Source organism: Parasteatoda tepidariorum, chromosome X1, assembly GCF_043381705.1.
Source record: "Parasteatoda tepidariorum isolate YZ-2023 chromosome X1, CAS_Ptep_4.0, whole genome shotgun sequence".
In the NCBI taxonomy this organism is placed as follows: domain Eukaryota; kingdom Metazoa; phylum Arthropoda; class Arachnida; order Araneae; family Theridiidae; genus Parasteatoda; species Parasteatoda tepidariorum.
In genome coordinates, this window is record NC_092214.1 from 47,188,954 (window position 1) to 47,214,533 (window position 25,580).

The following is a 25,580-nucleotide window of genomic DNA, read 5'->3' on the forward strand; positions in this document are numbered from 1 at the left end:
CATTTTTTACAATAAACATACAATACATTTTTGTTGTAAAAATGCTATTAAACATACATTACCATAACTTCCTATGTATTATCTGTAGAACATATGTTTTAAAAAAAACCATGGAAATCATTACTGCGGATAATCTACTTCCTCGGGTAATCCAAGGAAATAATATTTTGAACATCAGACTCTCAAATTATCAATTGACTTTTGTCAGCCATGAAAGTGTTAAGGACAATAAAAATTCATGTATGCAAATTCGGATATATGAACGAGAACCATATAGGTGAAATATATTTATCATTGAAAAACTTACCAATTAGGTGTGCATTCACATTTCTGAATTTGCATACATGATTTTTTTCGCATCCAGTGTAAATGCCCCTAGCATGATTGCATCACCCCACGTCTCATTTCCTGCCGATGAGCATTGGCTCATAAATGACAAAGATTCTGCTGGTCGGCGGAACTTTGAAATTCATTATTTTTTTCTGTGGATCTGGCAACATCGATTATACAGGATGGCAGATTACCTGTTGAAATTTTGCCACTGGGGCAGAAAGCAGAAGCAAAAAAAAATTTATAATTGAAAAGTATAAATGAATTGATTAAAAAGACAAGATTTATAATTGCAGGCACACACAATTTATTGGAAAATTTCGAATTAGAAATTTATTGTTCCTACATTATACACTCTTTTGAGAATCAACAATGCATGAAGCAAAAATTAATTTATAAAGAAATTTTAACTATTTTGAAATAAATTTTATTTAAAATTTTATTGTTTTACATTGAGAAATTTTACTTACACATACTGGTAATACTTAACAAGCAGTAAGTCAATTTTCATTAATTTCTGTTAAATTCTTCATTTTACTCTTTATGATAACAATTTTGGTAGTTATTGTTTCTTATTTTCACAAATTTTTTAAAATATTAATGATTTAAAACGAATTAATTGCGTACCACAAACTTTGAATCTTGCATTTGATTAATCACTTTTTATTACTAATCACTTAGATAATACTTAGATAATCACTATGCAATTTTGTTGATCGTTAATACATATTTTCAAATGGTTTTTAAAATCTCAACGTTTTAATACTATATTATTTCATTCTACGAACTTGGAATCGCATATTTGAAGAATCATTTTTATATACTTCATTATTGACGATTCATTAATGAACCCATGTAGTTTTATCGATCACATTTTTGTTAGTTATCATTGTCAAATTTTCTCATGGTCTTTAAAATCTTTATTTTTAAACTACATTTTTAACACTATATTGTTTAATTCGGAGAATTACGGATCCTGCATTGAAGAATCACTTTTTTACACAGTCTATTATTAACAATTCACCCATAAACACACATGGTTTTTATCAATTGCATGTTGGTTAGTTATTATTGCCACGGATTTTCATAGTTTTTAAAATCTTGATTTTTTTTTATGCTGCATTATTTTGTACAGGAAATTTCCTTTGCCTCTATTTATTTAAATATTTATTAAATTTTATGCTTTTGATAACTTGAGTTTTCAAAAGTTCGAGGTAGGCTCGATCCAGTCAACCTTGAATTATTGAGTTTCTACTGTTGTTAAAAAATAAACTGCTACAAATAAAATAGGACAAGAATTTTTACGTCAGTCACTGTAAATAAAATTAAAAAAAAAAAATTATGTGTAGTATGCATACAGCTAAGTACCTTTTAAAAATAATGCTTTCTTAAATTTGTACTTAAAAACTATGTTAGCCTGAAAAATAAACAAAGTTATCTTAAAATAATAAGTTAATGCAAAATATTTCATTATTGAAAAAGCTTACTTCTGCCCAAAAACACACTATCAAAGATGATCCAGACAACAGTATAGGGTAATATGCACTCATTAAACTAGATGCCCAGAGCATAGCTTCATGATCCTGAAACAAAACAAGTTTCGTAAAAAAAAAAAAAAAATTAAGAAGAAATCAATACTGCAGTTTAAAATTAAAGGAAAACAATGATTCTTAGAATTCATTTGTCTGGTTTTGACCTTTTTTTGGAAGTGGGACCCAGGAACATGAAAGGTGCAGTGATTTTGGTTGTTATGTCAATTTACGGTAGCTCAATTATTTAGCTTAATGAGAACATTATCAAATTGATTAAAAAAGCACAGTAAATTATGTCATAGGCTAATTGGAAAATCCTGCTCTTTGCAAACTCTTGACAGCAAGGAAACCTTTCTACAAACAAAACCAAATTCCCTGAGATTTCCACAGTTAAATGAGTAAAATTTTGCTAATTGTCCCCATATAATTTAATTATTGATTAATTGTCTCCATCTTGGAATTTTAATTATTACATCCATAAATGTGTATTAAGAATTTATATCTAAATATGGCAGAAAACATTTACATCAATATTTTCCATTTTTCAAGTAAAATTGTTTATTGTTTCAAGCCTAAATTTGTCATGACATTAAACAAATAATATTACGATTTTAATTAAACTCTTTGATAATTTTATTGCAGGCTTTAGAAAGATCAAAATTGGCTTGAAAATATTATAATTGTCCTAATGTTTAAGAGAACTGAAATTATTCATTAGAATGAATAATAAAAATGATTTATTTAATTAACAATGACAAGAAAAATAAATATAAGTGAGACAGACTGGTTAAAAGATATAATTAGTTACATAAATGTGCCTAATTACAGATTGTACATACTCTGTGCGTAATGAGAATATAATACTCATTGAAATGAATTTGATCAACACAATAATATAGTTAATTGCTGATTTCTCTAATTAAAGAATTGAAAGTATATTTCCCTGAGAATTTTAGGTTTTTCCTGCTTCCAGAGTGAGTGGCTACCCTGTGACATTTTTTCTTTCTTTCACTTTTTATCTAATGATGTTTAAGCTACTACAATAATTTTTTATAAGCAAATCATGTTTTCAAAGTCATTTGAAGACTAGTGGAGTCATAAATTGACTATTTGAGGAGCCATATCTCACCCACGGTTAAGAGGTTTTGCACATCTAGTTTGATAGATTATCACAGAAGTTTCATCTCTGTTATGTTTGATTTTTGATAGATATAATGGTTGAATAGAAATAATTTTCATGTTAGTAGATTTGCTGGAATATAATAACTTGATGATTAAGTTTAGGTAAAATTTAATTAAGGAAGTTTCCATCTTTAAATACATAATTTTTCACAGCTTAGCTGATATAGATATATTGCGTGTCTCTTTTAAATTTAAAATTAACTTTTTTATTGAACATTTTACATAATTTTTTAATCTCAAATTAACGATATATTTCAAATCAAATTATATTTTTATAACAAAAACTTAGATTGCGCTAAAACTTTTCACAAAAATATATTGACAATAAAAGATTTTCATAAAAGTCATCAATATAAAAGTCTTAGATTGGTGCCTGGGAATGATAGTTCACAAGTTATGCTAATTTGTGTATCCATAGAGGTTCAAATAAAAATTGTTATTTTTTTATAACTCAAAGCATCAATATGCTTTTAATGATAATAAATTAGCTGAATTCTTTGACTGAATTTAAAATACTTACTGAAGTTTAATTATTTTTTAAGTATTTTAGTTAAAAAAAAAAAGAAGAGATAATTTTTAGATAAACTTGTTTATAGAAAAAGTTTTATATGTATATATATACACACATATATGCTTTAAGCATTTACAAATGTGACCTCACATTTCTATAGGGCAAATCCCAAGAAAGAATAAAATTTTAAAAATTAAAAAACAAATTGTAAGGCTTTGAATTAATATTTAAAATAAAGTACAGTTAAAATTTGTGTGGTTTGTAATGCAAAAAGAATATCAATTCAATTAGTAAATTATAATTCACTTCAAATGTGAGATAAATCTCCAGTTACTATTAATACCAATACCATTATCAGTTAATATTTAAAGTTAATCTCCATCAGTAAATTTTATCTTTTTATTCAGGTACAGATTAAATTAATGTACAGTGCATTAAACAAATAAATTTTTTTCAAAAATGGCATAACTTTTCATCTAATTATTTTTAAATTTCTATGTACGAAGGTAATCTTATTGGTTTGATATTGTTATTATAAATGTTCTGATTAATTAGTAAAATTTTATTACCCACGCTAATCATTCATAGTTTAAGAGTTAAATGATTACATACAGAGTAACATTGATTTAGACGTAATATACTGTAGGAAATGATGTATTCAACCTTAGTTTTCTGCCAGATCATGCAGAAGTCACAGTCATTACAGCTACATTAAAAACCAAATTAATTCTTACAATCAGAAAGAACATTTAACTTACTGGAGATGAAAAATAATAGCCTCTTAGAGCAGTAGCCATACAGATTAATATATATAAAGTTTTTTGGGTTGTCACATTAAATGCTTTGAAAAAAGAGCGCTGTTTCATTCGACTGAATTCAGACTTGAGACAGAGAAGCTGCAAAAAAAAAGAAAAAAATTATAAATAAATAAAAAATAGTCAAATGTTAAAATTTTTTATAAAAATGAACCAATGTAAATAAATTAAGATATTTTTTTAAGATTACTATAAACTATATCGCTGAAACTCACAGCACTAAACATTATAAATATACGATATTTTTTTTTCAAATTACTAGAAAGAATAATTTATTTTGGTCACTTACATAACCTTACGACTTTATCTGTTAATATTTTTCCTTATAAGAACACATTTGAATAAAATTTGAGTTTTCTTCAAAACAAGAAACTTGTTAACATCAATTATACATAAGATAATAAAAATAATCAAATTAATACTTTAAAAGATGTCATAATTATGTTGCTTTAAAATATGTAATTTAAAAAAATACTTACTAATTGTATAAAAGATACTGCACAGATGATGTAGAATATGGTAGAAAAAGCAATATAATAATTCAAGTTAGGATCTCTACAAGTTCCGCCACTGTATTGCACCTATTTTGAGAATGTACAAGTTAAGACAGCGAGTAAAATATAATAAAATATTAGTTTTTAATCAATAATTGGTAATATTTTTTCAATGAAAACTATTTCACGACTAATCTTAAATATTGTATCCGGAATAGTAATTTTAAAATTGTTGCAAAAGGATAAATAATTTTATTATTAACTTGAATGTTACCATTTAGCTTGACTACTTCAAATAGCAGTTAAGTATCTCAGAAAATAAATTTTAAAATTGTGTAAGAGAAAACTATGCTTTCAATTTTAGCTTTACTTAAATTCCACCACATTTGCATTTTTGTTTCTTTGCATGGACCAGTCTTATTAACTCATCTAACATATTTTCAATTGAATTGAGGTTCTACACATGCAGTAGGAGAAATTCATTGTTTGGTAAAATGGTTATTTTGAAGCATTATCTTGTTTGATTATGCAGTCTAATCAAACCAAATGCCTGAACATGTTAATTTTGTTAAATTAAACATCGATATTTAAACAATGCACACAATTAAAAACTACATGAATTTTAGGTTTATTAAAATTAAATTTTTTCTCTGACATTTTACATTTCGTGAAAACTATTTGCAGCGGTACTTTCGTTATTTTGCGATTGCTGTGCATTTTATTTCGTCGGGAAGTAACAGTTCTTGTAAGTTATTTTTAGTGAGACTTCTGCTACTTAGCAATTGTGCATTATTTCATCACTTTTTTTACCTTTTTGTCTGTCAGGTTCTTTTTGTCATTAAATTCAGTATTTTTTTTCTTCTTTTTACTTTTTTGACATGTGTTTGTTTAATAATTTGCTAGATAGTCAGGATTATTTTTAAACAAATAAACCTTTAGTTGATTATATTTTTAAAAAATAATATAATAAAAAATTATTAAAACAAGGCTTACGTTTAATTTTAAATTTATTAAGCATAGAATTTGACCATTAGTCAATACAACTTTATTACTTTAAACAAATAACAAAAGGTCTAAAAATGTTTTAAAAGCAATTTTTTTTCAACAATCAATTTAAAAAATGTTTTACTTAAGTGAACATTGATTTGATTTTTGCGTTGATTTTTTTAAAAAAACTTTTAAAACATGTAAGTAAAATATTTTGTTACAAATATGGACTGTTCGCTATCATTTATAGATTAATTGTTATCTTTTTGATATTCAATTGGCTTACAATGTGTCATTGAAAAAAAAAATGAAATAACTGTTGTAACTTAAAAAAAATATTTTTTAAGTTACAACGATAAAGATACATGTTTAAATATTATTTAACTGATAAGTATTTGATTAAAATATTATTTTAAAAATTACTATGGCCTAAACATTGTCAATGTAAAAGTTTAGTGTTGATCATCAATTTTTTTATAAGGTTTAATGGCACATATAAGCACTTAATAACTATGTTATTGTTCTAGGCTTTTAAGTTTAAAAAAAAATAAACAGAGATTATATTTTAAAATTAAAACCAATTTTTTTAATAAATTGTTCAATGAAATATTTATCTACTACTAAGTCGAGATTATGAAATTATTATCATAAAACTCTTTCTAAAATCAGAATGTAACGGAATAAAGAAACTTACTTCACAAAAGCAAACACCGTCATAACAATCTCCATGGCCAGAACAGCCATTAGAACAAGTCATATTTAAGTTAGCCATTGTAGCCCATAAACGAGGAAGCAACACATTGGAAGTCACTTCATTAGGTGAGTGAGAACAGTTAATCATTCTGTCCCCAGAGACAAGCACTGCTCTTCAACCCTTTAGTAAACCAATGATGCTGTATACAAGAAAAAATGAAATATTGATCACTTTTTGACAAATTAACAAAAATTTGCTTAAAATTAAGACTGAATTTACAAAATAAATAATAAATACTCTGACAATAAAAAAAAATGATTAGTTGAACTTTATCTTTTTTACATTGCTATTGGATATAATTTGATATCAAAGTTCATGTTTTTTAAATAAAAAGTACCACAAAATTCAAATTTTTATCACCGGAAAGAGCAGCAATTTACTTTAAAATTCATTTTAAGCAATGTGTGCTTAATTATACTAAACCAAATTGCACCTCAAACCATTTACCACCGCTAAGTTAGAGAGAATTCAAGTGGTTTTTTAAGAGTGCACAACTTTTTTGAGTGAAGGGCTACTTGTATAGCAGATAGATTAACGAATGGCCACATGCTTGCTTAGTCATGTTAGCGGAAAATATGATAATTTTTATAAAAACATTAGTGCTCTAAGCACATTTTTTTAAAGTAATTAACTTACTTAATATATATACATATACACCCTTTGGCAGAATTTTCTCAGGCTTTCTCTGTGACGAAACTCTCCAGCACTATTATTTTTCTGCAAGATACTTTCAATAATAACAAAGATGCATGTTTAATTTACAGTAACAAAAACGCTGTTTACAAAAACAAAAAAATTGCAATTCAAATTTAACATGTAAATTTCTGCAGAAGAGCAAACCAAAATTATTTACTACCCAAAAGAAAAATCTTTCTGCAAGAACTCTGTTAAGTTCTGAGAAATGTCGTCGCGATTCTGCCACGGGGCATATACACATAAATATTAGGGGTGGGATATAAATTCTAACCAAAAAAAGAAAAAACCTGTAGTGCTTACAGAATATAAGTGCAATATATATATATATTGCACTTACATTCCGCACATATGCACAATATAGATAATATATATATGTATATGCATTTTATAGAGTAATATGAGTTTGAATTAAATATTTTTATTAAAGAAAATTTATAATGTTTAAACAAAAACTAAAAATTAAAATAAATCCATTATAATACAAAATAAGATTAAATATTTATTTATTATTATTCTTAATATTATTTAGATTTCTTGAATTATTAGAGCCTTTAAGAGTTTTAAAAAGAAAACATTTCCTTCAGTTTTTTCCTAAAAATATCACCCAAGCCAAAAAATTTTTAAAACAAAATAAATTACAAATAATAAGCAGTATAAAAACTCTCGTTTTCCTCAAGTTTCATGGTGCAATAACGCCGCATTAAAATATTGGGATACTAAATACCACGTACAATTGCATGGTGCCAACTGCGGAAACGATTAAAAAAAATTTTATTTACGATTACATATGCATAAATAAATTACATCAAATAGCGATTAATTTAATTCCCGATTAGAAATTACCGTGTTATTAACATTGCAGTTAAAGTAACAGGAATATCAAAATCACAAAGAAAAGCATTTTAATAATAGCAACAAAAAAAAATTACATTTACGATGAAATTAGCATGAATAAAGTGTGCAGATAAGTAATTATTTGCATGTCGTAATAAAATTTGGAATTTTTAAAACTACGTGAGAATGCATTGTAGAAACTGACAAAAAAATGATTGAAAAGTGATGACTCAAATGGGAGGCTTAAAATTTTCATAATTCTCTTATGTTGTTAAAAAAATTCATTCTGTTCAGAAGTCCCTGAGATAAAATTTCATATTATTTTATATTAGAAAAAAGAGTAGTTAAATATAAACACTCTAAAAAATTAAAACATTAATTTAAATATATTTTTATATATAGGTTGTATTTTAGGTTTCTTAAGGGACAGCATTTCTATTATACAATTTTTATTTATATTTAGTAAAAATATAAATTCAATAGATCCATTCTTCGAATTAAAAAAAAGAAAAATTTTTTTTTAGTGACATGTACTGAAAAATACTAATAGAAAAAAATACTAATTGAACAAACTTTAAAAGTTTATTTAAGCAGGCAGAAACAATTTCTATTTACAGGTTAAAAAAAATTAACTTTTTATTACTTTATCTTAATTTATTCAAGCCTACCCAAATTGTTAAATGGGAAAGACAAATTCTTGAATGAGACTATTTCCTTACATTGTCTGCTTGTAAATATTTTCTTAAATTTTTGTAGTCCTAAGGCCCCTCAGGGTAAAATTAGTTGAGACAGTTTATTATTATCATAAAAATAATATCAGCTATGAATTAACATTCTTTGCTGCAACAAATAAGCAAAAACACAAAGGCATTTAAATTTAATTACTAAGCATTTAGCATTATTTGTAGCATATTTTTTCAGGGGAAAATTTATTATATCCATTATACTGATAACAGTTGCAAGTAGGTAAATTGTAACCTGTGTATCAAATACTTGTAGAGAGGAAAAAGTGATATGATGGTAGGGTGAGAGGAGCTAAGATATGGTGGTAATTGGGAATTACTTAACCTGATATTTTTTAAAGTTTAAGCAACATTGCCAAGCATAACTTTTATCCATGCTTTTGTAAGATTAAGGGCTATTAAATGGTTGTCTAAAAATTTATTTACACTTCTTAGAAAAGTTTAGGATTAACAGATCAACTCTGAAGCAATGTGCTGAACCAGAGTAGATGTTTGGAGGCATTTTACTTTATGTTATGCATTTTACTTATGTCAAATGAATGTGAATTGAGAAGTTTGATTGCATTATGCAGGACTCGTAGTGGGCCAGGAGATTACTTTTCCCAAAAATCAGGACATCTTCTGGAACGGTATACTTATACTAGCTTACATAAGTAAAACAGACTAAAAATATATAATTTGCTCAAGAAACAGGATAAGAAAAAAAAATTTTTTTTGCCTTATTAATAATAATAAAACAATGCTTTTAATTCAAGAATTTTTTTGTTAAGAACAGAAAAATCTATCAACTTCAAGTAAAATTTTATTAATACTAGAAAACTCATAATAGTTTTGGAAAAAAATATAGACAATTTTTAAGGTATTGTTACATTAAATAAGTAAACAGTATAAATTAGTTTACATTCTTTCAAACACCACTATATATTTGAAATTAGTTATAGAATTCAAGTTTCTTTTTACTCAAATAACTTTTATGTACGATTTCAATAATCTTGAAACAAAAACAGACTGAATATGTCACCCTAATATTTTTGAACAAAGTAATTTAGTAGATGAGATTTCTCAATTAAAAATTTTATAATATAATTACTGAATTTTAGATTGGAAACTATCATTCCTAAAACAGAAGAAAGAGACCTAATATTATTGAATGATAAAAATACACAATTCCACTTTATAAAATTTATTATTGAATTTGCAAAAAATGATAAATAAACAATGACCCTAGTTTAATATTTTCTTAAATTAAAATAAATGCAGTATTTGATTTGCATTAAGAATTAAATACTTTGAAAATTTCTATTTTTAGACTTCTTAACACAAAATTTACAATTTTTATTATTTAAGACAGGAAAATAATGGGTAATCAATAATATAAAGATGTATGTCATGTTTATTAACAGCAATTTTTTCAGAACATTCTATATTTACAGAAATTGTATCAGCTAAATCAATACTCAACAATAAAATAAAAGAAATTAAGATCGATAGAAAGCTAACAAATATTTCCTTGGATGCTTCACACCTAAATATCATTTCAGTCTTCAAAATTTCCATCAAAACTTATTTTTTGTTGCTTTAGCATGGCATAACAATAAACAAGTTCTGTATGAATGGTTGTTTTTTATTGTCCAAAGGAAAAATTTGAGAAATTTATCTCTATTGCAGCACTACTTGTAGGACATGTTTGAAGACTTAAACCAGTGCACAGAAACCTTTGGATATTGCATTGTCATGGCATTATCAAATCACACACTGCACAAATGACAATCGTAAAACAACATTAGTTGGAATTTCGTCATTCTTCATATTTAATAGACATAGCGTCCCTTTCTTTCTAAATTTGGCTAACTTTTTAACGGGGAAACAATTTGTTCTTCCAGGAATTCCATGGAATGATGTGGGTTCATCTATCCTCAGTTGCATATTCCTGTCATTTAATTTTTCATTGTTTAAAATTCATATTGCATGTACATCTGAATGAAAAATTATTTCTTTGTTACATCTGGAATTCCAGCAACAAAAAATAAAAATATGATTTTCAATTTACCAACACTTTCATCATTACAGTATCATTTGAACATTATTTATCATTATAGTATCTTTAACTGGTTTTTTTATCAACCATATCCAATGTTAAACTGTACTAATCAGCATAACAGATATTTTATGAATATTTAACAGATCTTTGAGGAGTTGGGAATAACTAAATATCATAAGTATGTAAGAGATAATATTTCACAGAAGTGTCAAATTTTCTTAGCTCGTTTTGGATTAAAAATTAGTAATTCTACCAAACATTGAAAAAAAAAATTTAAAGATAGGCATACAAAAATAATATTCACAAGGGGATTTTTTTTTAACTTTAAAAATAGAAGTCATAATTTTGAAAATTATCTGAATGTTTTGGAATGACTAAGTTCTTATTATGTCGTCACATACAATAAGAATTATATTGATCCACCCCGTATAAAGAAATTTATAAGTGTTAATTACTGACAGGAATTAAATATTAAAAAGTAAATGGAAGAGCAACACAATGACAAGGTCAGAAACATAATAAATTCATTTTTGTGAAGAAAAAAAAAAACTCAGTCATAAAATAATTGTACCTTGAAAATTTCAGCAGCTAAGTAAGATTGGTAAATAACATAATGTGCAACGAATACAAGTTTTGATTATAAGGATTAGTATCTAGAGTTAATAAAAATTATACTTGCAACTACATTAGTTAATCATTTTCATAAATTCTCATTCATTACAGACAAGTTTTTGTTATGATACACTTTCACTAGCAGGGCATTGTGGGATAGATTGCACCAAGAACATTGAGTAGGATAGAGACACAAAGCTAAAGGAAAGTTTAAACCACCCAAATAGTGCGTGCATGAGAAAGTGGAGGAACCGTTATCACTGCATGCGTTTTAAGCATATCCCATCAGAATCTATAAAAGGATGAGTTATGCTGATGACTGATTGGTGACTTCTTCGCGGAGGAATACAGTTCACTAATGGAGCATTCTCACTATATGTGATTGCCGTGGACGCGCATGATTGTTGTTGTTGTTGTTGTTGTTAATTTACGTCGCACTAGAGCTGCACAATGGGCTATTGGCGACGGTCTGGGAAACATCCCGGAGGATGATCCGAAGACATGCCATCACAATTTTGATCCTCTGCGGAGGGGATGGCACCCCCGCTTCGGTAGCCCGACGACCTACGCGCGAAGTCGAGCACTTTACGGTAGCACAGTTTAACGAGGACCAATACCGCACACCCTCGGTCCCTACGCAGGCTGATCCAAGTGGTCACCCACCCGCACACTGACCGTAGTCAGTGATGCTTGACTTCGGTGATCTGCTGGGAACCGTGTCTTAACGATCAGTCCACTGCGGGACAGGACGCGCATGAAAATGTCACGAAACTACATGTAAAATTTAACTTCTCGCTCATGCGCGAATTACATTACATGCGATCGTACATGTGAAATTCATTGGAAGTGTAAATAAAAATCTGATGAGTGAAAAATATTTAAGATCAAAAAAAGTAATCATTCAAATTCTCAACGCATTGATATGGCATTTGCGATTTTCGCATGTAATAAGAATTGGGTCTGTTCCGGGACACGGATTTTCAGAGCCCGCTCCAAATTTCTTCTACCTTAGAGCAGGGCCGTAACTACGTCGGGGCAGTCAGGGCCCCGACGGTCAAGGGGGCCCCACATAAAGAGACCACATCATGTTTTTTCAAAATACAGTACTCTAATTATATATGCGTAGGAAAGAAATTGTGTTAATATAGAGTTGCTGAAAATTTTCTTTTTAGTAATTACGTACCTACTATAACGTAAAGGAAAGGGTAAAAAACGGTAAAACACCTTTTCGCGAATTATTTCCCTTTCTCAAAAGAACAAACACGCTTTGCAGAGAAGGGGAAAGGCCACAGCTTCATGTAGTTGATTGTTAACACTTTCTGTATATTGCACTTCTGGTTTACTTAGTTGTTTCCTCTACTATCTAGCGTCAGACCCAGTAGCGTGCCAACCAGGGGGAGGCAGAGGGCTTTTCTAAAATTTAAGTGATGGGGCAAACAATGCGTTTCGCCCTTCCTGAAATTCAGACACTCACAAAAATAAAGTAAAATCGGAAATTTAAATTTTTTTTTCAATTTTGAAGCTATTTTTGAAATAAAAAAACTTTATATTCCACTAACATTTATGTGCTTTGCCTCTTCTGATATTTAGTTATTCGCCAAGACGAAGTCCATTAAAATAGGTAATTTTAGAGAAGAAGAAAAAAAAGCTATTCTTTCTCAGCTTTGAAGTTATACATCAAGTAGGAAACTTTATTTTGTTATGGGCGATTAATGTGTTTTTTGACTTTTGGAAAAGTAAAGTGAAAGTGGAAAAAATATTTTAATTCCAATTTTCACTCTATTTTCTTCCGAAATAGTAATGAGGGGGCGAACATAGTGTTTCGCCCCTTTTGAAATTTCAAAGTGCTAAAAAATAATAGAAATTGGTAACTAAAAAAAATTTCATCTTTGAATCTATTTTCCAAATAGAAAACTTTATTTTCTTCTGAAATAAAAGTGAAGGGGGTGGGGAATTTGCTTCTCATCTTCTGAAATTTAGACATTAACATTAATAGAATAAAATCAAGTAAAGTAGGAAATTTTAGAAGAAGAAAATTGTTTTGTTTCATAACTTCGACGATATTTTCCAAATAGAAAACTTAATTTTCCTCTTAAATTATAGTAAGGGGATAGGAAACTTTATTTTCTTCTGAGATAAAGTAAGGGGGGCTAAAATGTGTTTTGTATCTTCTGAAATTTAGACATTTGAAATAATAAAGTCCAGTAAAAGTTTTTTTTGTTTTAAAAAATAAAACTTTGAATCTATTTTCCAAACGGAAAATTTTATTTTCCTCTTAAATTAAAGTGAGGGGGCGAAGAATATATTTCACTCCCTCTGAAATTCAGACATTCGTAGGAATAAAGTCAAGTAAAATATATATTTAACTCTTATTTTCGACTTGAAAGCTATTTTCCAAATCGAAAACTTTATTTTCCTCTGAAATTTAATTGATATGGCAGATAATGTGCGCCACCCCTTCTGAAAATTTGACATTCGCTACAATAAGGTAAAATAGAATTGAGAATTTTAGAAAAAGAAACTACTTTTTTTCCAATTTACTAGCTATTTTCCAAATTGAAGTAGAAATCTTTAGAAGTAGAATCAATAGAAGTAGAATCTCCCCACAAGAAAAATACCTCGGGTTTGTTTAATTTTTTTTCTACATAATACGACTTTTAATTCATTAAAAAAATTTAAAACTAAAATACGAAAGGAGAAGAGGAGCACATCATAAAAAAATATAACAAGTGTTTAGAAAACTAAAATAAGTACCACTGTTTTGCATCCTGAAAAATGCATCCTACACTGAGACTAAATAGATATATTTTAAAGAATCTTTTGACTGTGGGTGGTATGAAGGTGTTAAAACCTTCATACCACCCACAGAGTTGACCCACAGTTATCTGATTCCTCAAAAAATAGCCATCTCCTTTTACACCATGGGAAAATGACCTTTTGCTTCTTTAAATTGCCTTAATCATTTTTATGACCCCGGGCTCTTTTGTGCTTCTATAAAATGTCATATATTTACAGTACCATCTATATGTCCCTTAAGTTGTCCTAAACTAGCAATTACCTAGATGTTCTAGGAAAACGGATGTAAGCTTTTTAGGGATCCAAGGGGATGACTCTTGTTGACATTTACTTAGGTCATTTTGTCAAGAGATTTTTTCTGAGACAAACGTAAAACGTTCCAGTTAAATTCCAGTTTTTAGCTCATTTAAGTGCGTCATTTAAACTAGCCATTTTTAATTCAGATATAAATTTTCTGTTAGCTTTTATTTTATTCAATTTTTGAAATTAAAATTTAAATTTAATTAAGAGTTATTGAAATTACTTGCAACTTCCTTTTTATCAAACATAAATCATGATATCAGTAATTCCTATTCTTAATAAAAATTTTCTTTGGAAAACAAGAAAACCAAATGTAAATTTATTTATAAGGAGGTAAGTAAATGTTTGCATTAACTCATTTAATACATTTAAATTTTATATTTATATACTGTTCTAATTCTTATATAAGAATGGTAACATAAAAATTGCTTTTTTTTATGTTCGTATATAAAATTTCATTTGTATAGTAAATACTTTAATTGATAATTTTACTGCTTATTGTGTGCATGGATTTTGTTCTTATTTTATATTTTTCAAATTATTAAGACCTTTAAATTTTTTAAATTGAAACTTCGAATTTTTTGTGCTTTTAACAATTTTGTTTTCATTAAAAAGTGAAACGCAATCTTTATTTTATATAAAAAAAATCATATTTAATTAAATAAAAGAACGCATTTAATTTAATAAAAAAGCTATGAATATCAGCTTAGAAATCCGCAGCAATTAAAATTCGTTTCCAAGACAAACCATTAAAAAGAATTTTTCTTTTAATTAGCAAATATGCTTTGACTTTTTCTCATTTCTCTTTCATAAAAAAACTATTACTCTTTGTCATAATTTTGTCACATACGATTACATGGCGTCATCAATACATAGGCCAAATATTCAAGAACGATTTTCTAGGGACCTGTCCATATTGGAGTAAGGCAACTTTGTTTTTGTTAATCGATGTATATAGAGAAACAATTTCTGAATATTTTTTAAATTAGGACTATAGATCAATTAGGAATATTTTTTCAATTAAAATGTGGGTACATGTGCCGATAGCAAAAAAAAATAAAGTCTATAATTTCCTTCAGTTTCCATAACGCGATAAAAAAAACTTTTAGATTTGAAACTGAAAAATAATTTTAATTTTTATAATGGCTTTGTCTTGAAAAGACCTTCCTAACGATATAGTAACCGGATTCTAGAGATTTATAAAATTGGTATTTTATTATTAGCATTATATTTAGAGGAAAAGACAGGAGTAGACAACATGAATAGCTATTTTCCCCCTAGTCATATTTCCTCGGTGAGATGTCGTAAATTGGTAACATTTACGTACAGTGAACCAAAAAAGTACCACCCTGAATAACTTTTGATTTAATGATCGGATCTTCACGTTCTAGGACTCCATCTTAATAATTCGAGGGTGTGACATCAAATATGCAAATTAATTAGTGCACGATATTTTATTTTAAGTTACGCAATCAGACACAAAAACATACTTTCTCTGAATAAACATAACTTTTGTTCAACAGATTCGATTTTCTAACCCCCGTAATATAGGAGGTAGCTGTAATCTGGGGAATATGGTCCCAATAGTTGGGTCGGGTGAGCTATCCAAAGTTTGGACCCCCAAATGTTAATTTTATTTTTTTGGATTTCACTACAGATCGAGAGCTTTTTAAGGGAATTGAAAAAATTTTGCACACGATTATAAAATTCTGTTATCTAAAGATAATTCCATGCAAAAAATAACTTTTAGTAAATATTTATTATTTTTTAATTAATAATAGTCTGATGTTGATCATTTACGTCGCACTAGTGCTGCACAATAGGCTATTGGCGACGGTCTGGGAAACATCCCTTGAGATTAGATCCTTTGTAGAGGGGATGGCACCCCCGCCCGGTGACCTGCATCCGAAGTCGAGCACTTTATCGTAGAAGAGTTTAACGGGGACCAATACCGCACACTCTCGGTCCCTACGCAGACACCGTGTCTTAACGATCAGTCCTCTTTGGGACAATAATAGTCTGAAAACTTTTGAATCGTAAGGCATACAGTTTTTTTTGTATCATTCTAAAGTATCGAATTCCACATGGAAAATACAAATTTGAACAAAATTGGTTGAATAGTGCATTAGTTCCTGAGAAATCGAGTTTTATAAGTACGACTTTTTTAAAATTTAATTTCTCAGGATTAGTCTATTCCTCTGAAATTTTGGAATTTTGTCATGTTTAAAACTTACAATGTTTTGCAGTCAAATTTATATGCGTGCAAATAACTTGTTTTCATAAATATATTCTCGAACATAATACATAAATAGCTAAAATGGCGGTTTGAGATGGAGTACTGAAAGTTTTTGAAAGGGCCCCCGCCAAAAATGTTTGCGCCAGGGCCGCGAGGGATGAAGTTACGGCACTGCCTTAGAGGAATTTGACGAATAGCAGTTAGCAGTTTTTAATCATTTAACGATCGATGCTTCAATTGATTTAACTATCCATTCATACATTTCCCGAGACGCAGTCCCGCTGTGGGCTGATCGTAAAGCTGCGATCAGTCAGGGGGTGGGTGACCATTTTGATCAACCTGATTGAGATCCAGAGTACGCGGTATCGGTCCTCTGTAAGCTGTTCTACTGTAAAATGCTCGACATCACGCGCAGACAGTCAGGAACGAAATGTGCCATTCCCTCTGCAGAGGGTCATAGGCAAGGATGTGTCTCTGACCGTCGCTGATTGGCGATCGAAATAGGCAATATGTATGGCAATATTTCGCATGCTGCCACCAATAGCGTGTGGACAGTCATTGGGGAAGGAAGTACGTTAGTTTTTGTCTTTATTTTCAAATAAATTAAAAAAATTTCAATCAGAAAACCATATGAAACTCAAAACTGCATTAAATATAGGTTTTAAAGAAAGTCTCTTGGAAAGTTTAGAAAATATTTTTAACAATTAAATACGAAAAATGTTATGGAAGTGGAAAATATCGTAGCAGATTCTTATACAACTGAGAAGAGGTGGAGAGGAGAAAGAGGGAGTGTAAAGACATGGAACCGAAATTCTCCCTAGATTGCATATTCGAGCGTTGCGATCGCAGATAGTCCAAGGTGCTCCACTAATGTGACGTATATAAAATACCAACCTGCCTCCACGTCACGCATTTGGAGATCGAAATGGGCTACATGTGGGGTATAGTAGAACTCTCTACCTATGGTAACACTTTGCATGCTTTCACCATTAGCGTGTGGGAAATCATCGAAGAAGGAAGTACGTTAATTTCCCTCATGACTTTCAAATATACATTAAAACTTTCAAATTCCGAAACTGTGTGGAACTGAAAGCTACATTGAACATAGCTCTGAAAGAAAATATCATGGGAAATTAAAAAAAATATTTTTTACTTGTAACAAAAAATATTAAGCAAAGGAATATTTCCTGTACAACTACGAGAAGAGGAGGAGAGGGAAGGGAAGGGTCAGGACATAGACCCAGTCTTCTCCCCAGACGGCATATTCGAGCTTTGCAATCACGAATAATTTTTTTTATTTAGTAATGGTCCCGCAGTGGACTGATCGTTAAGACACGGTTCCCAACAGATCACCGAAGTCAAGCATCACTGGCTGCTGTCAGTGTGCGGGTGGGTGACCACTTGGATCAGCCTGCGTAGGGATCGATTGTGTGCGGTATTGGTCCTCGTTAAACTGTTCTACCGTAAAGTGCTCGACTTCGCGTGTAGGTCGTCGGGCTACCGAAGTGGGGGTGCCATCCCCTCTGCAGAGGATCAAAATTGTGATGGCATGTCTTCGGATCATCTTCAGGGATATTTCCCAGACCGTCGCCAATAGCCCATTGTGCAGCTCTAGTGCGACGTAAATGAACAACTACAACTACTACTTATTTAGTAATGATTCTCTTATTAATATTATTAATATTTCTTTCAGAAAATTCAACTAAATAAAGAAGTTAAAATCCAAAAAAAGAATTAAATACAATTCTTGATATTTACTAACTTAAGGAGTATTCCTTCTTAATTTAATTCGACCGTTTTACTTCAAATGTACCAATCAAATTCTCAATTTCTGAATGCATATTATATATGAATGTTTATTTAGAAGATAGGTAGGTATTTACTTTATTTACTGGCTATTGGCGTTTGATCCTCCTTCATGGTAGAAGAGTTTAACGAGGACCAATATCCGGCACCCTCGGTCCCAACTCAGGCTGATCAAAGTGGTCACCCACCCACTTACTAACCGCAGCCAGTGATGCTCGACTTCGGTGCTCTACTGGGAACCGCGTCTTTACGATCAGTCCACTGCGAGACTTTTTTTAATGAGATATTGTTAAGAAATATTCTCGATCGCAACGCTCGAATACGCAATCTCGGAAGAAAACCTCCATGTTTTGAGTCTTCCCATTTATCATTGCTATACTCATTTGTATACCAATATACTATATTTTCTCCTTCCAAATCGATGGTTGACTGAATTTCAATAATAAGAAGCTTTTTAAAACTAGAAGAAATTTGGAAAACTTTCGTTGCATCCTTCCGCTTTTGTTATGCTTGCGAAGCGATGTGTATAGTTTGTCTAAAATAAGAACTCTTTCAGACATTCGTCCGGACCTGTGGCAGTGACCATGGTAACGAGGTAGGACTATTTCAAGTAAGGGTGCGAGGTCACGGTTTTGGAGTGGTTTCAGCGGCGGAAGAAAAGGAAGTTCTTTTTCGTTCGTGTGTTAGTTCTAGAGTGAAGCTATCCTCCCTAAAATGTTTCCATTCCTGTTTCCATAGAATCAGACGGCCTCAGACATTGTGGCGGGAGGAGTTCTTAGCTTAAACACATAATAAATAGGCTTAATGTTCTAGAAAGTTTTATTATTGTGATTTTTGTTCGAATTTTACCATTCGCAAGAGTTTTCTGTAATTAATAAACTCAAACAGGTCATGGGCCTAAAACAAATAAAAAAAACTAATATCGATCACAACATAAAGTATAAAGTTTGCCATGTTTTGTGTGTTATACCTCAATTGCGCTACATGCGTTATATTGTCGTCATTTTTTAGTTTTTGGAGAAATATCATTGCACGCCTGCGAATTTTTCCGAATTCATTTGTTATTTGTGTTGTTGAAGTTAATTAAAGGGACGTGTCATATGGTTAACACTACAAACGAAATAATATTGGATGTCGCGCTTTTTCAAGTTTGGCCACAAAAATCAATCAGAAGTAGTAACCCAGAAGTTTTACGACGAATTTTAACCACTACACCAGTGTTACCCAAACTTCTGACTTTTCTGAATCCTTTCTAAATTTTTCGTAACGCTTTGTACCCCTAATTAAAAAATGAATGTATTTTTTACTGTAAAAAAATGTATTTTTTACTCCACAAAAGTTAAAAATCACAATTGACTGTTGACACCACTAATTATTAACTGCTAACTCTGCAAAAAATAGCCAATAGAAAAATACGTAATCATAAATTTTCATGGCTAGCTTTGTTTTTTAAAAGGAATTTTCGTTTGTTGTAAGATATTTCGCATAAGAAACATACCCCCGCTGAACTGTTCCCGTACCCCTGGGGGTACACGTACCACACTTTGGGAAACACTGCCCTACACCATCTGTGCTTACCTTTACATGGTCAACCATCTAAAACTTTCGTATTAAATTGTCAAAAAATTTTCTAAAATTTCCCACGAAGCTTTTTTGAGAACTATGTTTAATGCAAGTTTGAGTTCTATATAGTTTTCCGACTTAAAAAAATTTAGTCTGTTTGAAAATCAAGATGAATAAACTAACATAATTCCTTCTCCTATGACTGTCCACACGCTAGGGGTAAAAACATGCGAAGTGTTTCTATAGATAGAGAGTTCTGCTCTTAGCCTCCTTTGTCCATTTCGATCGCTATTTGTCTGTTCAATGCTGCAAAACAATTATATTAGAATGAAAAATTTGTTTTCAAAACATTTAAATTCTACACAAAATAATTTATTTGTAAGGAAAAGGAAAGAATATCTACACTCTTCTTTAAGATGAAAATCGATTAAACTTTTCAGTCTGTTTTCGAACGGCATCGTCAGAACAGTTTATAGCGGGCTCCAAACGCTCCGTGTCGGGGAACTGTCCCGTTGGCCCTTCATGTGCGAGCAGTTCGTCTTAGGAAGTAGACACACTGCAAGTGCAAACATTTCTAATCCGAACTTGGAAATCTGAACGCGAACCGTATTAGTAAGTTTCTTTTGAGGAGGGGGGGGGGATATATCTCACCAATAAGATTTTCATTGTCATCCCCGAATTCGTATACACGAAATTTTTGCATGCAGTGTGAATACTCCCTTATATGGAGCTCTAAACTCGCAGCTGTCAGACGAGATAAGTATGGAAAAATGAATTCATTCTGATGACATGTTTTTAAACCTAATAAAAACCTGTAAACTGGGGCTTTAAAACTGATTTTGCTAATGGACGGCGATCTCTATTTTTCCTCTCAACTATTGGAAGTCTTTCACCTAGCAATTTGCTCGTGAAAGCGAACGCTCGAATAGAATATTTTTAATGTTGGGATCGACTAGAACTAGGATTGACTTCCAAAGCAGGGGATCAAAATTGTAATGCATGTTTCGGATCATCTTCACGGATGTATCCTAGACCGTCGCCAATAGCTCATAGTGCAGTTCTAGTGAGACGAAAATAAAATACTTCTACCACTACTAAAAATATTTTTTGAACATTTATCTAGATATTTTATGAATACATTTCACAGTCAATTTTTTCCTTCACAAATTTATTGTTTCATATAATAATTCAATTAAATAAATTAGTGTCTTGCTAATTAAATAAGTTCGATTAAATATATTAGTTTCTATTTTGAAATATAGTAGAACATTTTATTAATTTATTTTTTGAAATTATGAAATATTGCATTAATGAAATTTGTTTGTTTTAAATAAAATTTAAAATTAAACTTAAATTTAAAAAGTAAAATTTATTAAAAACTTTTGTCAGGAATTTTACTAAAAAATACTTGAATATGAGAAACGCTTTATTTATTTCCTAATTTGTTCAACTTGAATTTTGAGATTTTAAAAATACTTATTTTTAGTAAAATGGTTAATTACAAATTGTAAGGGAAAAAAAAACTCCAAAGTATATTGTTTTCGCTGTTTTAGATTCTTCATTAAATATTAGCTAAGTATTTGTAAAGATATTTAGTTATATTCATTTGGTTATTATTATACAAACTTTTTTTTTCTTTATTCCAATAATATTTTAAACTATCCGAATGAATGCGATTCATTCTAATTCAAAATGTTTTTAAGAAATTTATGCGATACGAGGGAAAAAAAAAAAAAATTCTTTCGAATGACTTTTGCTTAGCGAATTTACATGCACAGTAGTTAATTATAAGATAAATAAAGAAATAAATAAAATCCGGCATCAAATCGAAAAACAAGGGAGAATATTTCGTAACTGAAAAATTGTTTAATTAAAAGTAAATATTTACATCTCGTACCAACATTTGCAGCGTAATATTTGTATCGTGCACTAAAATCTACCAAAACGAATATGTAATAATAATAAAAAATCATGATTAACTCTTATGGCTAGACCGAAAGCAGCGAAATTGTAGAATTAAAAATTCTAACTTGAAATACTTAAATGGGAAATAAAGAGCGGCTACTTTGCACCCTTGTCTTCTGAGTTGGGTTCAGTATAAAAAAGTTATAAAAACAAAAATTCAATTGCAGAGAATTTATTACTAGAATTTAGTATAACATAACACGCAAAGATATGAAACTCTGTTTTCTGAAAGGAGATTTTTGAATTTAAAAATAAATTATCGAAATTTTTGAGTCTACAATTTGCAATTTAGTAAAAAAAAAAAAAAAAAAAAAAAAAAAAAAAAAAAAAAAAGAAGCATTCTAAAAGAAAGTTTTGTTTTTAGAAATGGTAACGACTAATTTTGTAAAATATTTTAGTTTGAGATTGCGAAATAAAGAAGTCACACAATTATGATAGAGAAAAATGCATGGATAACCGTAAGCACAGGTGGAGCTAGGGGTTAATATTTGTCGTAACTTCTCCGGGTTACTATATCCGATTTATTTTTACACCGAAAAGTTTGAAAAAGCTCGCCAACCAATATTAATATGCATGCATTGTTGACAATAAAACGAGTTCTTTCATTTAAACTCTGGCTTTAATCCGCTTAATTTTAGCAAAAGACCTAAATGGACAACTTTACAAGCATGCTATGACGTTACCCAAAAAATAACAATCGGCTATATTTCTCATAAATATAGTTAAATAGAAGATAGCACTTAAAACATGGCAAACATTACGCTTTAATTATGTTGTAATAATAGTTTCCCTTAACGTATTTAAGGCTCACTACCTTTTAGAATTTATAGATTACAGAATTATAAACTTTTATAAATGATAAAAATGATAATTTAGAATTATAAACTCTTATAAATGATAAAATTTTGCACGTAAATTTAAACACAAATCACAATAATAAAATTTCCTAGAATTTAAACAAGTTCACACACCGCCTTGTAAATGTAACATAAGCGAGGGATACACTAGAAGTTTATTTTTTTTTCTTCATATTTCTCACAGTTTTAAGAACTGTGTTATTGCTTACGTTCAGTCATGCATCCATAGAAAAAGCAGTTTTTTAAATTTTTATCTGAATCTTTTTATTTGTTTATTTCTTTTTTGAGTATGTCAACTATCAAGTATTTAACAAAACACTATTACATAAAAAAGAAGAATTTAACAAAAAAGCAAGTCTATTTTATACTTTCTACTTTTTTATTAATACTTATTTATTATACATTAATTTTGATACTTATGGATAGTGTTTTGTACAGAAGGAGCGCTACGCTCTCATTACCGCCTATAATTTTGGGTTACTGTATCCATTGTATTTTGAGGCTATTTGGCTCAACGTTTTCCTTGTGTGGACAATGAACACAGTAAATAATGAAATGGCTGTAAATAGTAAAGACAGTACTTGTAGCTGTACACTGCTTATCATAAATTAAGGAAAAATTGCAAAAAGTTAACAAAATTACTTAGCGATAATTCTCCCGAAAATAAGCCAATCCAAATGAAATTTGAATATGTTGTCAAATAGGAGTTGCTAATTGAAACTGTGTTAATAATATTAGTTTGTCTGCAATGGAATGACGTCATCTGCAATGAGCGTAAAATTGTATGTTGATTGCAAGACAGTGAATTTCGCTGTGTTTCTGAAATTGGAAATCTGAGATAGAATGTAATAATGACCTCCAGGCATCATTTATCAGAAAAACTGCAATGGGAATTTGCTGGAAGACTAGAGGCAGGGCAAAATCAGTTAGAAGTGGCCAGATGGCTAAATGTGAGTCCTTTAATCTAGTTCATAGACATTGGCAACAATTTCTAACCATAAGTTTGGCATCCAAGTGGTTCAGCCAAGGCTAAATGTGTCTCTCTCTAGTTCATAGACTTTGGCAACAATTTCTAACCATAAGTTCTACATCCATATTGTTCAGCCAAGAACAGCCAAATGCTACGACGGGAGCCGATGATTGTTATTTATCGTTATGTGCACGAGGGAATAGATCCGCAACTTCGAGTCAGCTCAGATCCTCTTTTTGTGCAGTCACCGGAAGATTGGTGTCAACGTTTACTATGCGTAGAAGGCTTCACGAACGTGGTTTGTTCGCTAAGCGACCAGTCATTTGAGTACCACTTTCGTCACACCAATAGAAGGGAATGTTTGAGGTTTGTGCAGTAACAAATACATTTGTCCACTCACCAATAGAGGGCTGTTTTCTTTACATATGAGTCCAGGTTTAGACCCCAAAGCGATAGTAGGCATTGTTTGATTTGGAGAGAGCCTGGGGCCCGATATCATTCATCTGCAAAAGACATGCAGCATATCAAGGAGACAGTGTCTGTGTGTGGGGTGATATCTCTTTGGGTGGACGCACAGGCTTACATGTCTTTCCACGTGGAACTGTGAATTCTTACATGTATAGAGATGACATTTTTTATGTGCACCCTTATGTTGGTGCAATAGGTGATGATTTCGTGATATAGGACGATAACGCAACGCGGCACAGGGCTCGCATCTTGGATGATTAACTTCAACAACAAACAATTCAGCTCATGGAGGGGCCGGCTTGATCACCGGACTTAAATCTTATTGAGCATGTTTGGACTGCTTTAGGAAGACGTTTAGCTGCTCTCAATCTTACTCTTCAAACCCCTGCCAAGCCTGCCGCTTCTTTGCAATAACATTGGCTCGCCCAACGAAGCAGGTAGACTGCATAATTAAAAGCATCACATATAGCGGTATGTGCTGTATTGCTGATAGAAGTGATTATACTCCCTACTGAAGGTAAATTTTTTATTCTAAACTGACACCTCCGATTTACTAATTTCATACTTACGCTAATTTCTGTAGCACCATAATTGCTTATTAATACTTTTTATGCTATTTTTTATATTATCTGCACTATAAAGTTGCCCATTTCATTAAATTCTAAGCGTAACTTTTTGAGTAATGGTCCTTTTCGGGATTTTTACCTAATTTATGATAATCAATGTATGATAATAAACATAAATGGTTAAAAGATAGTAAATTTGGTTGAAAGACAGTAGCCAAATTTGCATTGTTGGAGATCCTTCATTTCTATTATGAGTTGTATTCTGCTAGAATTTTGCTGTTTTAGGATTTCGTATGCCTTTTAATTTGGATCCTAATATCAGCAGCTATCACAGCATCAGTAACAATTACAGAAATTCAAAGTACAGTGCTCAAAATAAATAAATAAATAAATAAACTGACCACCCTAACTAGCTATGATCGGATCTTTAAGTTCTAGGACTCAATCATAATGATTTGAGGATGTGATCTCAAATATGCTAATTAATTAATGCAGACGTAATTTTAAGTTGAGAAATCAGGC

At 30.3% G+C, this 25,580-nt stretch overlaps 1 protein-coding gene across 5 annotated transcripts in view; it reads right to left on the minus strand.

Moving 5' to 3' along the window:
* Positions 1–25,580, minus strand: part of LOC107453283 (uncharacterized) — a 78,908-nt gene that overhangs the window by 25,242 nt on the left and 28,086 nt on the right. The window contains exons 1-6 of one of the 5 annotated variants that reach the window (XM_016070052.3): positions 11,491–11,705; positions 7,242–7,322; positions 6,546–6,744; positions 4,850–4,951; positions 4,314–4,451; positions 1,818–1,913 (exon numbers count right to left, since the gene is read on the minus strand). In XM_016070052.3, the coding sequence (XP_015925538.1) occupies positions 1,818–1,913; positions 4,314–4,451; positions 4,850–4,951; positions 6,546–6,692 (483 nt within the window). In that variant the 5' untranslated portion in view covers positions 6,693–6,744; positions 7,242–7,322; positions 11,491–11,705. Of the gene's footprint in view, positions 1–1,817; positions 1,914–4,313; positions 4,452–4,849; positions 4,952–6,545; positions 6,745–7,241; positions 7,333–11,490; positions 11,713–25,580 lie in introns of those variants that run through there. The other 4 variants (XM_043044904.2, XM_016070058.3, XM_016070042.3 and 1 more) reach the window with 4 other exon arrangements.